This window comes from Dermacentor albipictus, chromosome 2, assembly GCF_038994185.2.
Source record: "Dermacentor albipictus isolate Rhodes 1998 colony chromosome 2, USDA_Dalb.pri_finalv2, whole genome shotgun sequence".
Taxonomy (NCBI): domain Eukaryota; kingdom Metazoa; phylum Arthropoda; class Arachnida; order Ixodida; family Ixodidae; genus Dermacentor; species Dermacentor albipictus.
The window spans coordinates 192,153,067-192,171,205 of NC_091822.1; the positions used below are offsets into that span (position 1 = coordinate 192,153,067).

General features: G+C 44.5%; 1 protein-coding gene across 1 annotated transcript in view; it reads right to left on the reverse strand.

The window, feature by feature from the left end:
- The window catches only part of hob (bridge-like lipid transfer protein family member hobbit), a 113,752-nt gene that overhangs the window by 81,427 nt on the left and 14,186 nt on the right, over window positions 1–18,139 (reverse strand). Inside the window, exons 8-13 of the mRNA XM_065427433.1 lie at window positions 18,086–18,131; window positions 16,408–16,574; window positions 12,879–12,937; window positions 9,075–9,231; window positions 3,909–4,072; window positions 1,001–1,146 (exon numbers count right to left, since the gene is read on the reverse strand). Of these exons, the coding sequence (XP_065283505.1) occupies window positions 1,001–1,146; window positions 3,909–4,072; window positions 9,075–9,231; window positions 12,879–12,937; window positions 16,408–16,574; window positions 18,086–18,131 (739 nt within the window). The remainder of the gene's footprint in view (window positions 1–1,000; window positions 1,147–3,908; window positions 4,073–9,074; window positions 9,232–12,878; window positions 12,938–16,407; window positions 16,575–18,085; window positions 18,132–18,139) is intronic.

Sequence of the window (18,139 nt, forward strand, 5' to 3'; positions counted from 1 at the left end):
ATTCTGCCGACTGACGTGACCGCAGGAAGCTACCTGTGCTTTCTTTAATACAGCTGGTAATTATTTTGATGCCTGACTCTGCTCTGGAATCAACTTCTTTTCGTGGCAATATTTTTTAATAAAGGTAAAACAATATTTTCCTAAAATATTTATTTTGTCAACATTACAGTCCACACATTACAGTCAGGCAAAAACTAGCAAGTGAGTGTGCATAATTTATTGTTTTAGTAATTTATCACCTGTCAAGGAATAGGGACTGCATTTTTAGTTTTGCCACTGCTTTGAGATTAATAAAATGTATGTATATGATGAGCAAACTGAGTAGGCATATTATAAAGAATTCCGATTACACTGAGCTACCCTATTTAAGGTTAAAATCTTTGCATGCCTCAGAGTTCATCATAATGAGGTTTTACTGTAACTGTCTCAGGCAGAAAAGAATATTTATAATTAAATGTCGATATAAGTAACATAAGTATAACGAATTAACAGATATAACATAGTAAATACAAAATGTTTCTCACCAATATCAGTGCATAACGAATATATGGTCATAACGAATACTGTATATAACAAAGCTATTTTTGTGTCAGATGCAATCTCTGTACAAGAAAATATTGACATTGCTTGCACTGATTTACTAAGAAATGAAAATAAACCTCACAACATACAGCTAAGCAGCAAGACTTGCATTTGTTGACATTTAGAACTAAAAGAAAAAGTCAAGTGATAGTTTAACAATGAAGTCACTGGTTTATTACTACAGTATTATGGTCATGACAGTTCACAGTGATGCAGTCATGACGTGATTGCACACAATGTAGGGCTAAATGCTTGCACATAAAAAACAGCAATATTCCTGAACTCAGCAGCTTAAACCCTGAAAGGGATAACTCTGTATACCTCCAGCTACTGCAGATGGTTCGTGTTTCCCATTGCCTTGGGAGCTGTGCATAAAAAAAGTGGCTGTGTACGTGCAAGTGCTGAAACAGAATACTACCTGTTGGCAGCAGTGATCCCACATCCGCATTGAGCCTGGCACGTAGCACTCCAGCAGAAACTGGTTCACAATCTGCAGTTTTAACTGATACTGAGACATCTTCAAGTTCAGCTGAGGCTCGCATAAGCATCTTCAAAGAAGAAAACCTGCATGTTCAAAAGAATGTCGAGGAAATCAATCTCTATCTTCTTGCACATTCTAAGACACTTGTGACCTCGAAAAAAGAAAAAAAAGGAAACTGCTACTTCAAGACTGCTTGATTCCCCTAACACAATTACAGCAGACAACAGTTATCAGCCATGCTGGACTTTACTGGAGAGAACAAGCTATGGGTATTTATGTACATACGAGGTGCTTCATCCGTTTATACTGCAGGACTAAGTATTGAATAAAAAAATTATATCAGTCCTCAAAATCTCAATGGCTTTAGCTACTCCCAAGCAATCTTGGCAAGAACCTTTCATCTCCAGTACTCCTGAAGAGCACTGAGAGAGCTTTAGTGGTACCTGTAGTACTCCAGGAAATTCCAAGACAATCCCGATGCTTTATGCAAAGTGCAGTTTTCTGCAAGCTTCTGTGCTATTGTGCACACAAAACAAGCTGCATCATGTACAAAGAAAGCAGATGCAGTCTGTGTGAGCTGCTCCCAAAAAAGGTATCGCTGCAGGGGTCAGTTCCAGTAATGTCTACACTGCAGCTTGCTGCATCATACAGATTGCATTCTACTGATCCATCCATTGGCCAGAGGGATATGCTAAGCACACCTTGCTATACTCGGGGGCAACTTTCTGTGGTTATGAAGGGAAAGCTACGGAGGCAAAGCGCGCACAAGTGAGAGCACTTCTGAAAAGAGCATTGCGTTTTCATGCAGGTACGTTAGTTTAACCTGGGGAAAAGGACACATAACCACTTTATTAGCAGCAGTCAAATAAAGCAAAACACACTACTGCAAGTAAAAGTTTACTTATTTTGCAGCAGAACGTCTGCGCCGCTTGCCGACTCGAGCCTAAGAGGGAGAGCCTTCCCCTTTTTTGTGCCCAAGTAACCCCGCCGTTAGGTGGCGTTAGCAGAGCCACACTCATGCCATCTCTCGCAATGCGCTTCAACCAGACCGACTGCCGCTTGCGCCAAGCTATGCGGCAAAGCCGGATTACAGGAGACGGGAGCTATGCGGAAAAACAACATATCAGGGGACGCGTGAGAGTCACGCATCCCCACAAATTTTGACAAAATGAAGGTACTACTAAGAAAACATGCAAGTATATTAGACATTATATGATGATGCGAGGATATGAAAATGAGATGTAAGTGTTATCGGCTGTCAAGCGATACTAACATGACTGCTTTTACTACAAAATATCCTGTATAATAAGAGGTTCTACATATCCTGGGCAAATTTTTATCTTTCACATGTATTGTAAATGACTAAGCGAAGACCACTACAAGTTCTTCCCTACAATGAAGGAATTTAGAGGTATCCTTAATGGCTGATTTGTACTTCAGAACAAACAAGTGTCCCACTGACACCATTACCCTCCATAGGTGCCACTGAGCTGTGGTGCACACAGAGAGTACCACTCGACACCACAAAAAAGACTGCGTGAGCCTGTTGGGACTCCACAGTAGCTATAGTAGCTCCCCCACTTCAAAAGCCATCTGATTTCAAACGCCATTAGTTCAAACGCCATCGATGACGCAAACAACGCTAAGGTCGATGAAAGCCACAGTGAAGAAGACTGTGTAAGCAAACCAAGAAATTTGATGACAAGGGAGACAACAGTGGCATTTGAAGCCATGTGGCTGTATCTTGCATCATTCCTGGGTTTTGCTGCTGAGCAAGCCACGAACCTACTTGTTGTGATATCAGCTGCAGTTGCACATTCCGCTGGATGAAGTGTGCAGAAGAAACTGAACAACTTCTTTTGCTAAGTATATCTACTGAATCCATATTGAATAAAGGCTTTCTTTTGCTGAACCTGCTTAGCATGCTCTATTGCAAGCAGCACGGTGTGCAATATTTAAAATACAGTGGACTGTAGAACGAAGTATTTTGGAAGTCCACAAGCAGCTTCATTGTAAAAATGGTTAACTGTATTTGCTTTCTCAATACAGTAGTACTATACAATCAAACTGGCATGCAGTTCGCACTTTTTGCTGTAAGCTTCAATTTCGAGCTTGAATCTTAATGTGGGATTTGCTTCATGATGTTATGTTAAATTCTGTAACAAGAGGGACAAAGAAAAAAAAAAGGAACAGTACCATAGCCACCAGGATGCCCAACTTGAAATTGCATGATCATTGCTCCAATTCCAGTTACACCTGTTCAAAAGTCTTTTTATCTTTTTCTCTTCTTTTCCTTTACTTTTTCTTTTTTTTTCTGTTAATTCACACTGTGTCATGTCTGAACCATAGGATGTTGCACGAATCACCAAATGAGCATGATTAATCCATTCTCTAGCTCATAACTGCTGTTTGTGTTAAATGACAGTTCATTTTTCACTCTGTCTGTACAAAAAATTGTGCTGAAGTGAAAATGACATGAGTGGAGGAAAGCTTTAACTTATTTTTTGCTAAAGTAAACAACTAAAAAGCATACACTAAAGAACAAAAACTGGAACAATGAAAACATTTACTTGTCCACATTCTTTTGAAAACAAAACAATGCTTCCAAGGCCACTGCCTTTGGTTGTGCAGTAATACTTGCTACACAATGAATTCCACTGCAGACAACAGGAGACTTTAGGAAGGCAGAAGAAAACAGAAAATGAACAAGTCATTTTAGACAGCACCGAGAAGTGCGGAATTCAGTGAAGTATTTTGCGTTCATGAAGGACACTCATGATTCAAGTACACTGTGTATTTGACACAGCATGCACATAGTGAATCATGTATTGAAGTAGTTACTAACCTCTCGCATAAAGTCTTCTTGGAAGAAGGTGGTACACATGTAGTTTCACTTTTCTGCTGCGACATTGAAGAGAGCAGTTGTGCCCAGTGCCGCAGTTCATCCTCTGAGTAGGCAGCCCGCAGTGAGGCAAACTTCAGGTTCACATCAACTTGCTCGTGATGAAGCTGAAGAGAGCAGTACAATTACATTTTATGAAAAATTTGACTCAAACGATAACTAGAAGGCATAGTGAATGTACTAGCGTGTTAAAAATGCGAAGAAGCAATAGTTTGTTGTATACAAAAAGGATAACCAGAGAAGAAATAAAGCTCCTATTATGCACATTGTACCACTACACTTTCTTCTATTACTGTCGAACCAACGTATAACAATATTCAAGTGCCACGAAAATTCCATTGTTATAACTGATAATTGTTATAATTGGGTTGCATGAAAAGACGCAAACTAGGGGGATGGCAGAGCTGTTGTGAGAAAACTATAATGGTGGGGAGGCCCCCAGTAGTTCTCCCCACCACCTTTCTCCATCCGGCTGCCGATTGTACTGATTAGTTTAACTGTTTAACCCTGCTTCCTGTGCACTCCGACTGCATGTGACAAGCCGTGGCGGTCGGCGTTTAAGAACAGAACTGCTATAAAAACTTCAAAGAGGGCTCACGGGCGGCAAGTGACATACGAGCTCTGCAGAGACATCGCTTGGGTGGCCCCAAAAGGGGCCTTTCGAGAAATACAAGAAGGTTGCCGCGGCAGTGTCTCAGCTTAAGAAATCCAGAAGAAATGCTGGAGGGTGATTTCCACAACTATCTTGCTACGTACTTCTCACTGGCTCTTGCAGGAGACAACCTACTGCCCAGCAGCCTTCCTTGCTTCACGCAAAGCTTGCCGACGTCCTTCACCAAGGCATGCCAGTGCAGTGGAAAGTCCCCGGTGAAAATGAAACCCTGTAGGGACTGAATCATCTGCATGGCCTCCTGCGAGGAGAACATTGAGGCAGCTTGCTCTACTGCATCATCGCTGCTGTCGTCACTGCCGCTGTTGCCGCCACTATCGATGCAAGCACGTTCGCAATGACTGCCTCATTAGTTAGAAGTTCTAATGTTTCTATGTGTCATCCACATATGGAAACTCAGAGTCCTGAAGTGTTCTCATCTACTGTGGACCAAGTTCAAGTATCATTTCATCGGTGGGAGCTTCGCAAGCTTTGTATAAGTCACTGCTGCCTCGGACAAGGCATGCTTTCTTAAAGCAGTTCCGCACCACAAAAGTGCTTACTTCGGACCACACACCAAAGATGATCTGCACGGCCATCACTACACTGACTTTCCAGTCTGGTTGTTCCTTGCTTGTCCATGTGCCCATGTCCATCAACAAGACCCACTTGTTGATTAGCGCTCGTCCTGACGTCTTCTCTGTCTTTGTCCCTGCTGTTTTGCGCTAGTCTTTTGAATAACCCACTTGTTCAGGATGCAGCGATGATACATGACCTTAAAGTGGCGATCACGGCAGCGTCCATGGACTGCAAGCCTGCCGTTGTGTTCGGCAGAATGAAAAAAAATGGCTGTGGCTTAGGTAAGGTTAAGCCCAGGATGCGAAGCATACTAGCCTTTATTTTAGTTGTTGAACCACTGTTTAGCCTGGTGAACTGCTGTTGCTTGGCTATATTTGGTTCGGCTAGACGAAGAAACAACTCATGCATTACTTCTTCGCCTTCAAGAGTGGAACGCGACAGCGTTCCCGTCGACCCGCCAAGGGGTGTAAGACAATGGGCTACAGGGCAGCGACTACGCGCCCCGCATTGGACGCGGTGAGCGTCGAGCAAAGCAGCGTTCGGCGCGGCAACGAAATGTGCGCCTGAGCAAGAGACGCACACCTTAGAAACAGCGCGTTTCTAAGGCAACACCGCATTCACTAGAGGCGCTTTTGTACCGCTTTGAAGCGTTGTACTCGTGGCTCAGTGGTAGCGTCTCCGTCCCACACTCCGGAGACCCTGGTTCGATTCCCACCCAGCCCGTCTTGCAAGAGTTGAGCCAAAGCCACTTCTCCTCTGTCGTGACGTCACGGTGTCACGTGATTTCATGGTCACCGCCGCGCCTGAGGAGCTGGGTTGAGCCCTCGTAATATGCTTCGCATAAAAACTTCCACAATTGAGAGCTTGGGCATGGAGCGGTGAGCACTACAATTATCTGGGATGAGTGCCACCTTCCCCTTAGATTGCTTGATACATTGATCGAACTCCAAGAGCCACTCCCGAAAAAGCTTTCACGCCATCCATGTCTTGCAGTTGTGACAGTAGCGTACCAATATCCTGGCAGCATTGCAGAAACGGTGCGGACTTTTTTTTATTTCCCAATGACAAATGCGGGGCACTTGTCACTCCAGTCCATGTTGCCGCACAAAAACACAGCAAGGCACAGCCTGCTGTTTTTGTTGCCCTTACACGTGTCTCCTTTGAGTGCTTGTGTCTTGGAAGGCAAAATCTGGAAGAACAGTCCTGTTTCGTCACCATTATATACATTGATGTCAACGTAATTGTTGAGGATGCAGGACACTGTTTCGCTTCCACGTCATGCAAAGCTCTTTCGCCAGTGACTGCTTTCTAAACAATGGCGTGCCTCTCTTTGAAGCGCTGTACCCAACTGGCTGGAAGTCCACATTGTTGATGAGTAGAGCGAACTGCTTCACCTTCGTGGACAGAACTGGCCTGGTGATGGGCAAGTTAATGGCCTGGGCACTGAGAAAGCATTCATAGAGGACCTCTTCCACCTCTTTATAGGCACCTTGTCAAACGTGTTTGCCCCCGCCGTCTACCAAGCAGTTTTCTTTGTTAAACTTCCCTGCCGAGCAGATGATTGTCGACACTGCTGGTCGCGATAGTCCGTACTTCTTCACCAAGTAGCACACTTTCTTACGTTTTACGTTTCCAAATTTATAGCAGTTTGCTTTCTTCTCACAGGCAACATTGTGTATTGCCGATGATCAGTGGGCAGATCCGTCATCTTTCGTTTGGTAGCAGGTCAAATGAGGCGGAGAAATCAGGTGGCCAGGAGGAAACACTTCGACACAACCAACAAGCATGAGCATGAGGGATTAAATTCGCTGACTCAACTGGTCAGAATTAAGAGCCAATGATAAATCTGGGAGCAGCGCTGCCAGTGCAGTTGATGCAGCCTATTCATGTTTGCAAGGGTGGAAGGGCGATGAGAGAGAGGCGCGCAAGGCTGGCGATGCGGAGAAGGCTGGAAAACAGGTTCTATTGTATGAGCGCATAGCGGCCGTTGGGGCGGCGGGTGAAGGTGCAGCGGCTCAAATATGTCTTTTTCTTTTCAAAGATTTCTCATTACATTACCCGCAGCCAGACTTCATGTGGCAACAATGTGGCATAGGGGCATTGTAGTAAGTGGGATTATTTCACTATAGAAAACATACAAAAGTTGACGGTGCAGCAGCTTCTCATTGTTACAACCGATACATTGTTAAAACTGGTATACAGTAGAACCTCGTTGAACGTACGTCTTCCTGGTGCCAACATTCGCAATCAAGAACACAAAAAAGGACCCGATAGAGTCATACTCATTTTTTACCCATTGATACGTTCCCGGAAAAGACAATTTTTGGCACCAACGTTCAGTATGTCGCCAAATTGTAATCGTATATGTTTTCCCACCACTAGATCCCATGTTAACAAGAACAAGAAAATGTGCGATGCGCACGCGATCGACAACAGTATACAGCTGCCCATCGCAGCAGTTTCACTGCAATACTCGCCCGCCTATCTCATATGAAAACAATGGCGCACACTACGTTTTTCCTTTTGGTACCAGCAAATATTCTCCCTGGTCGTGTCACGCGGCATTCAAAACTATCACTGTCAATCCTATTGCGATAAACATCTTCACTTATTTGTTTCACAGCACGTGGCACTATCGGATGCGTAGAGCACACTTTTAACAGGCGATAACTAAAACGTGCCGCCGTGTTCTGCTGCAGACTGCGATTGTATACGTTTTCCGGCCGCTAGGTCCCATGTGAACAAAAAAAAGGCGCAAGGCATGCGCAATCGAGAACAGTATATAGCCGCTCGTTCCATGTGAAAATGATGGTGCACACAGTTTCTTATTCCGGTACCAGCAAATCTTCACTCGAGCCGTCGCACACCACATTCACAACTATCGCCGCCAAACTCATTGCGATAAGTATCTTCACCTATCTGTTTTACAGCACGTGGCGCATAGTGCCACTGGTAGCACACTGCCACATTTAGTAGGCGATAATAAACACGCTGCCGTTCCCTGCTGCAGGCGGCACAATGTGGGCATCATGTTTCGCTTCGGCGGCATCCGGTGTCGCCCATCAGCTCGATTTCCTTTCGTTTTCCTGTCGCCCCCTTAAACCACCATGCAATAGAAAATCAACAAAATGCATCTCGGGCTGCCTGAGCACTATCAGCTGAACGCACGTCGGTGTCTTGTGCCGCAACAATCCGTGCGACGCTTCGCATTACGTAGATGTCAACAATTGAGTCTGTCAATTTTTTTGTTACTTTGGATTGTACGTTTTCACACATTTTTTTTTTCTTCCAAAATGCATGACCGAGGTACTACTATACCTATAAGGGGGTTTAAGTGTACAGCATAATTTCACTCTAATGCCAGAGATTTTAAGCGTACCTGCTAGCTACAATAGACATAGTGGCACATTTTGCATGAAGGTGATTGGACACACTGCACCAGCAACACCATTTTCTTCTTCGATGTGGCACAAGTCTCGGAAACCGATTTGGCATAGCTCTCTGGTAAAAATCTTGGCTGGTACGCAGCTGGCCCACAATTATATACTGGATGAGATCCTTTATTTATTCAGCCTGAGGCTGATGGCTATGTTCAAATGGCTTACACAAACTTGAGTGAGGAGGAGAGAATGGGTACCAAGAGAAGGGAAACGCAGTTGAGGACGGCAGAAGACTAGGTGGGGCGATGAAATGAGAAAATTTGTGGGTGCTAGTTAGAATTGGTTGGCGCAGGACAGGGGTAATTGGAGATCGTTGAGAGGCCTTCGTCCTGTAGTGGTCACATAAAATATGACGATGACGATGATGATGATGATGATGATGATGGAGAGAGCCTGCAACAGCAAATGCATTTAAACAGTTGCCACTGTGTAACACCTCACCTTGCCTGTGGCTTCGGCCCTTGTAAGTGCAACAAGGTGGAATTGGTCACCGGTGAGAGATACGTTGGAGAGGGATAGCATACATGTGGCAAAGCAACTTTGGTTGGAGTCCTGCAGCAGCTCAGCAGTGAAAGCACGTGCCTCGAGGAAGAGACCTCTGCAAGTTTGGGATGTGATTCCGTTATTGCAAACTGGTTCTGCACATCTAAGCAAAATGTTTATGTAGAGATAAAGAGTAAAATCACGTGCAAGTTCACCTAAGACATGACTTCTATATTTAGAGCGATATCAATTTATGACATACATACATAAGGTGTATCATTTGCTGGCACTTTCAAATCACATCGCCTTTCCTTTTGACTCTTATATTGTTATATTTAATTTCATAAAGTGCCAAGTACTAACTTATATATAACACAGTGAACAGAGTCTACCATGTGTTTTGGTAAGTCTAGTAAAGCAGTGAAGCTGAAATGTGTGGCCCCGATGTTTATTACTGGGTTAAGTATGACGGTTTATTAATGTCTATCTCAATTATTGGTTAATTTTTTGTTTCTTAATGAGGTTCCGTACATGCTTGGCTTGGGTTTATCACATTTGAAATGCCACACATTGTGCTTCACATAATAACCATCATGTAGGGGCGCAATGAGCAGTTCATTGTGTTAATCCAGCGGGTTCATCAAAGTCTTCCTGAATTATTTTATGGATTTGTATTTCGTAATGCGTTAATCACAGTGCTTAGGACTCGGTTATGCACTGTAGTTACCAAGTGATACATAGGGGCTGCACATTCTATTTCATTCAAGACAGGAACACATTTCTGAACCCATTTCGAAACTGGAGAGAGACTGCTGTGTGTGTGCTCTGCTGCAAGAGAGAAACGATGTCACTATTGGCATAGCCAAGGTTGCGCCACACCTTTGTTGCGAGATAATTGTGTCACCATGATCTTGTCTTAACCCCGTCCTCCTCTGTGCCCCTTCCCTGCAATAACACGTAGATAAATGCACATGTTCTAAATGCGTAAGCATTTCTATGCCTACCCAACGAGAAATTTGTCCGTCTGTCACGCAAGACGAATGCAATGGCTCATGCCCCCCTAAACAATGGCTCATAATCCCGCAGTAGGGTTTCTGTGGTCGGACCACGAGTGTTTCGCTTAGGCATATACAGCTTCACTGTAAAACAGAGTTTCCAGATTTCACGGGCAGTTGCAGGCAAGTTTTGTCAACACCAGTGGTGTTGACCTGCCCCATGCTGAGCAATTCTAATTCCTCAGTTTGTCGATCTTGGCTAATGACAACCTGAAAGACAAAGCCAACGCGTGACGATCCATGGAATGCAATGGGGATCTTAAGCTTGTCATGGAACACATGGTTCTTGGAAGACTTCAAGCACACCTGGATGAGACGAGTCAGATGCCGGCGACCATGTATGGATTCCGCCAGCACCTGAGCACCCAAGACGCCCTGATCCAATTACTTGTACTAGTGATTAAGAGAGCAACGAGGCACGCGCCCCGAGTTATACTGGCTTTGGACTTCAAGGGGGCCTTCAACAACGTGTCCCACGTTAGCGTGCTCGAGAACCTGCGCAAGAAGGAGTGTGGCCGCAAGACCTACGGCTATATTAAAGATTTCCTAACCAATAGAACGGCAACTATCCGGATAGGAAAGGAATGGTCTGAGCCTGTGAAGCTCGGAGACAGGGGTACCCCACAGGGGTCAGTCCTGTCGCCTCTGCTTTTCAACCTGGCCCTCCTGGCCCTGCCCGAACTACTCAATCAGATCATAGGTGTGTACCACATTTTCTATGCCGACGATATAACGGTGTGGACGAACCGCGCGGGGTCCGATGCCTGGGCGGAGGAAGCCCTGCAGAGAGCAGCAACGACCGTCCACGAGTATGCCACGACCTGCGGCCTGAGCTTCGCTCCACAGAAATCGGAGCTGCTCATGGTACAGCCCAGAAGACCAAAAAAAGAGCTGCCGCAGAACATAATTATCACCATCGACGGCACAGAAATTAAGCCAACGCAGCAGATCCGGATACTGGGCCTGCTGTTGCGCAGTGAGGGGCAAGGCGCACGCAGCCGTAACAAAATCAAGACCCCATCAAAGCAGGTCCTGAGCATGATCCGGAGAGTCACCAACTGGAACAGAGGGATGAAAGAACAATACGCACTGCGCCTAGTGCAGGCATTCATCATGTCATGCATAACGTACTCCGCTTCGTAACTCCAGCTTACGAAGGTGAACCGCGTGACACTGAACACGACGATAAGGAAATCAGTCAAGCTCGCCATGGGCATCCCAGGCTACTTGTCAATGCAGAAGCTGCTGGACATGGGTGCCCACAACACGGTGGAAGAGCTGATGGAAGCACACCTATCCCACCAGAGAGTACGGCTGAGCCAGACAGAGCACGGCCGGGCCGTCCTACGCAAGATAGGATGGCAATTTGAACAGCAACCGACAACGGAGCTGCTCTCCACAATGTGGAGAGACATTATTAAGACCAAGCCCCTCCCCCAGAACATGCAGGCGGGGAGGAACGACGAGAGATGCTCTGCGCGGGCCAAGGCACTGGCTCGACAGCTGGAAGAGGACCCCGAGGTTCTCTACGCAGACACCTTGCCTCCCAAGCACAGCACCAGAGCAACGGCGGTCGTCACCACCATCGATAAACTGGTCACAGCCGCGTCGATATGGACGACGAATACAGTCGAAGCAGAAGTGGCCGTGGCCCTTGCACTTGCACAACCGGGAGTGAGGACCGCGGTCACAGACTCCAAGACCACCTACGCAAGCTACCGCAAGGGGAACATCACTCTCACACTCGCAATCCTCACCAAACACAAATCACCGGAACGGGCCGTTGAGCTCGTGTGGGTCCCAGCCCACTCGCAAGTGGAATGCAATGCACTCGCCGATGACTATGCCCGAGAACTGTCGATGCAGGCCGAGGACGAGCCAGAGCTACCGCACACCGTGACAAATTACAAGAACATCACCCAAATGTACAGAAGCGACAGATGTAGGCTTCCCTGTCCACATCTGCAACTCAGCTGAAGGCAGCAAACGATCGTGCGACGCACACAAGTGGGGGCGCTAGCGCCTCCCGTGCTCTTGCAAAAAATGTTCCCAACAAAGCATGACACGTCATGCCTGTTTTGCAGACAATCAAAAGACACTCTAGCACACATCCTTGCAGAGTGCACTAAGCTTAAGAACCCCCACCATCTCCAGCCCCAGCCCCAACCGACCCCGAGCCGACCCCGACCCCAACCGACCCCGAGCGACGGGAGACCTTGTTGTCCAGTCCCAACCTAAAGAGCCAGCTCGCGCTGGCAGCTAAGGGCCAGGAACTGCTGGACGCGCATGGGACCTGAGAAGAAGGTTCCACCCCGTCTGGTGCCAGCGCGCACCAACCTTTACTAAGGGCTCAATAAAAGTTGATTCTCTCTCTCTCTTAAGCATGTAACTCACAACACCATTGTAAAAAAACAAAACAGCAGCCTAGCATTTGTGGGCAGTGATGATGACGATGACACAAACATACACATGAGCAAGCAGAATAAAGGAAACCTAGGGGCTCAATGCTTGTTCAGTTACAACCAGAAAAAAAAGTAAACTTAATGTTAAAATATTTGTTTCTTGTTGTAACTTTTAGGCCAAGAAATCCTCTATGTTTATTATAGCTTATTACATGTGTGAAATGCTCCTTGTAATAGGCCCATTGCCATACACACAGATTATACAAACATGATTATTTGAAAGCAAAAGCAGAATGTTGACATACTTTTGCCAGTTTTCCCTGAGAATTTTGATGGATGCTGACTCCACTTTTATGCATGTTGCCTGAAAGAAAATATAAAGCTTTTACATAATGAAATATTTATTAAAGGGGCCTTGAACCACTTTGTATTGAAGTCGAGAAATAATTTGAAGTTAAAATAGACTAAGGAATACTTTGCCATAAAAAGTATGTCAATGGGTTCAGCAGAAATAGAGCTATTGGCAATCAAAGATCGCTTATGATCCCTTTTCCACAGCTCCCATTCCTTCTTCAATGCCTTGCCCTGCAAAGGCAACGATGGAGCGGGGCATGCCCCTGACATTCCACCTACTGAATGACACCATGACACGCAGTTCAAATTTAATTTTGGATGTTCACGAATATAGCCAATATCGGAGGCTATCCTTCAACTTACAGTGGAGTTCACAGTGTCTTACCCCTTTGCTGTGCCAGGGTGCACTATAGATAGCTAGGCACGGCCTTCTTTCATTTCCTGGCAAGCAGCACATTTCCCTTCGCACTTATCTCTACAATAATGACACAATCTCTGAGGGTCAAATGAAATGTCATCTTTATGTTCGCACGTAATGAGCTTCGACTATGATCATGACAAAGCTCGAAGGTGCGCATCTAGGAAAGTAGACGACCTGTTCCGGTCAGATGCTGGAGCTCGGGCAGGCTTGACTCGCACCTGGAGCCACATCGCCCACAGAGACCATGTCGCCCACAGAGGCCACTCAGGTTGTCCACAGCGAGCCACAGTGAACTAAGCTAGTGGACTCATCACAGCATCCTGCGGTGGACATGATGTCTACATTACGTAGCAGACTCAGCTGCATGGAACTGTAATGCATTTGCTATGCACACGACAGGGCTGAAGTGTGCGCTTGCGCATATGTGAAATAGTCTGGCCGTGCTACGTTACACTACATGGTGCGGACTGGATTTGCATTGCACCAGCTTGCCAATGGATAGTAGCCACATCCAAATTGTGCATTTAGAAGCATCGTCAATAGCTCACTATGAAGCTATGTCTGTCAAGGCATCTAACCAAGAGCTGCCAGGAGTAAGCACTCGCTGGCAAAAGTATATGTAGTCTCTCCTTAAGTTTCGCATGGTTTGAGGCTAGTTGAGTGTTCAAAACTAATCGAAACTAGTGAGACCGAATGGCTACGACACCGATTAGCAGTATGGTCAAAGTTTATTCCCTATGCGTGTGGCTGCGGCTGAGTGTTAACAGATGATAGTCAGCTTCTTCTAGAAGTACACAATTTTTATCGAAATTCAACATGCAGATTTTCCCTTACTTCAGCCTATTTAGTAAACTGCGTCAATAATTATACGCAGTGAGTCAATAAATACCTATACAAAGTAACAACAGGAATAAGAGCACTGATCCAAACACCATTTTTGATTGATGCTAGCTATCAGCCAATGGCAGCACTCTACAAGAATCTGCCTGATGACGTCAAGGGACACGCACTGGCAGCCCCGAAAGGGTGAGGAGAAGGCATAAGTTGAAAAGCGAGTGTTTGAGAAAAAGGTGACAATGTGGTCCACTTGTGAGCCCCACATGTCGTGCACGAGTACAAAATTTGGCTGAGACACTAACAGGACAGTATTCTGTCCATAGAATGTGTTTTTTCACCAAGCCTGAGGGGTGGTTCAGGGCCCCTTTAAAGAATGCAAGCTATGAATGATATCACACTGAGATGCTTTAGGTAAATCCCACCAGTGGCGAGGAGTTCAGTAAAAGTTGGACTGTGGTGCACCGTGTGCTTCTGTATATGCAGAATCTTGGTAAATGAAAACTGCTTAATAAATAGAATTGTCCCTTAAATGGAACAAATGCCAGAAACAAGAATGGAACAAAAATCGATTAGTTTTGTATTTGGGTAACAGAAAAAAAAAAATTGTAAATTGGAACCAGCATTTTCACAACTCCCAGTAAACGAAACCAAAGAAGCAAGCTATCACGCCATTCTTTCAGAAAGAACCAGGAACAAATTTCTGTCACTCAAAATTATCAAGCACCTTCAATTAACGCAGACTTCACATTATATGTTTGCCCCAATTAAGGTGGTGATGAAGCAAAAGAAGTGCTAGAAAATGTTTCTTGCAAGGAAACCCACAGATGTTAGGCTATTGGAACAACAGCATGACAATGGTCGAAGTACAGACTGACCAAGTTGCATATAAGCACATTTGCATGCAGAAACATGTCTGACAAGCTTTCTTCTTTTTTATACCCCCGCCCTCCACCCCCAACCGCTTGGAGAATAAAATGACTTATTTTCTGGCAAATTCACTTCTGTTTATTCAGACTTACAAGGAGCCCCACTGAGTTCGAATTGTTGGTCAGAGACTACTGGTTCTAGAATAAACTTTGTGAATGCTAAGCACTTTGTCATTTTCTGTTTCTGTAGAAACTAGCTGCTACTTTCACTTTTTGATGTTTACCGTTTATGATAAGAGTGTTAGTCGTGTTTATGACATGCAGTTCTGCACCCCTGCACATCTGTCATAGAAAATGAAACTCCTGTTAGTTAGAACATATATCTCTGGTCTCCTGAGTTCCATTTAAAGAGATCCTAAAGGAGCTTAATTAAATAAATCAAGAGTGCGACAAAAGTTTGTCTGGTTGGGATTGCTCATAGTCAAATTTAGAACAGACACCAACCTAAAAAACATAAAAAAAGAAAAAACATGACATTTTAGCTCCCATATGGAGGCCTTGTTTCTAATGAAAGTGAACAAACCGTAAATTTAAACTCAACTTTGATTCAACAGTAGAACAAATTGTTGTGCAGAAACACAAACAAAAGGTAGCTGTCTCATGATTATGAATTAATTGCCTATTGCACAAAAAAAGAAGATTATGTATTCTAGGGTTTTACATACCAGAACCACAATATGATTATAAGGCATGCTGTAGTAGAAGACTCCGGAGTGATTTTGACCACCTGGGGTTCTTAACATGCACCCAATGCACAGTACACAAGCATTTCTACATTTCACCCCCATTGTAATGCAGTTGCCGCAGCCAGGTCGCGAACTCGCAACTTTGTAAAGCCCAACACCATGGCCACTGAGTAGTCACAGTGGGCGGTAGCATTTTTGCACAGTGGTCACTTATATCTGTGAAGCTTTTCGGCAAAATCTGATCAAAAGCTTGTTTGATTTGAGACTAATATGGTGCAAATGCTTAGAACATGACTTATTTTGTTATGTGAAGCTTACTTTCAGCTGTGCAGCATGTTCATGACATTTGAGTGACCAATTGTCAGATACACCCAGCAGGTGAGCGGTGATAGGTAAAGTTAGGATGGTTACACCTTTGCATTTGCAGGATGAGTAATGTGTGCTTTGTCTAATAGGTACCATATTCATCGGGAGTCTTATACTGATAGGAGGTAAACTGGTTCATGTGATACAACTTGAACTGGATGGATAAATTTTAGTAAAAAAAAAAGGAAAATTAAATTTAATGTATATTGCTTTGCAACTCACAAGAGAAAAGAGATGTGTTTACCTGAGGCAGCTTTGCAACAAGTGACTTTAATCTAGCCCTTTCAGACTCTGTGTCTTCCTCAACTGTGCATCTCTTTTTATCTTCCTTGAGGTCCTCGTCGTTCACCATGGGCAAGGCTGGGTGCTTCATCACAAACTCCTTTGAATACAGTGCCTCAAGGAGCCTATCTGCAAAAAAAAAAAAAAGTTTTACTGAAGCTAAGCAAAATGTCTGATTGCACATGCAAATGGTACATGCAAACTGCTACTGAAGCAAGTCTGCTGAAATGCTGTCATAAGCCAGTCATAATCCCTTATGTCCATAAAACTGCACACAATCTGAAGAAGATAGCAACCAAGCACAATGTCCCACTTGTTTTCTCGGCTCCCTGCAAGCTGAGTCACCTTTGGGCCCGCATTGGCAGACTTCACGCCACAAAGAAGCAAGGTGGCTGTGGCGTGAAACACAAGAACCCCCATGTAGATTGCCAAGTTGGCGTTATTTATCAGATACCCCTGACATGTGGAAAAACTTACATAGACCAGACGGGTTGTTGTTTGAACATGCGAATCCGTGAACACGAAAGGTCTATTAAAAACTGGGAGCAGCAACATTGCCTAGATCATAAATGCAGGCCTCTGCTCAACCAGGTTAAAATCCTATGCAAGTGCAGTAACGAAAAAGCATGGGAACTTCTAGAGGCATATTATATAAAAAAGAAGGGACAAGCATGCATCAGTGACACATCAATCATACTTTACAATAGGGAGGCAAGTTTCCTAGAAAATATGATTAGCTGAGCCACGCCATTGGTTTTTTTCTGATTTCGTGTTTTTTTCTCCTCTTATCTGCTGCTGATACCTTGATGTGCCTGCGCTGGCATGAACTGATATTTAAGAGTGATATTTAGGTGATATTTAAGTTTCCCTCGAATAAACCTCAGTTGTTAGTTTGCGCCTGTCCCGTCTTTTTCCTTGTGATCGTCTACAAAGCGCATCCAATCTTTCCATATACAATGAACCAACTTGCCCAACAACGCATCCTGCTAAGCTACATTTCCTTGGAGGTTCCGTTGATTACTTGAGGTGACCGCTGACACAGCCCTATGGCTCACTAAGGACTAACCCCCTATGGTTCGTACTCCTGTGAGTATACGTGGCACCACAAAGTGAAGATTATGAAGGGCGATCTTAAGAAAACCATGATTTTCTACTATTCAGTACCAGTCATTGCAGTTCTTTTGCAAGAAAATAGGAACAGCATGGCAGCATAATTAGCCAAACATGATCTGGTATGAGCATATGGTATTATGTGAAGTGAAGCACAACACATTTCATCAGACACCTAATTTTTGAAGTCTGAAAATTTGCTTGTGCATTCACTTGAAAATGAAAAGTTGAAATTCAACAAATTTGAAGGACTCCCTCTGCAGTATGTTGCACTGGCATGTACATGTTACACTGAGACTTAGAGGAATGTATTTCATTGTTCGAAACACGAAATGAGTAATCTTTATCCGACATGAAATTTGAAACTGCACCTCATACCTGAAATACATTTTTTTAAAGGACATATGTACCCTATCTAAAATACACTTTTGAAGTGTTCTTGAGTAAATCTGTTATAGTGTACTGGCACAACTGTCAACAAAAATTGAACAACTATAGTGACCAACCCTAAGCAATATTGCTGGGCTTACCTTCATAAAGAATGATTTCTGGTTGTTGAATGCTCAGTGTCGTGTTCTGCACAG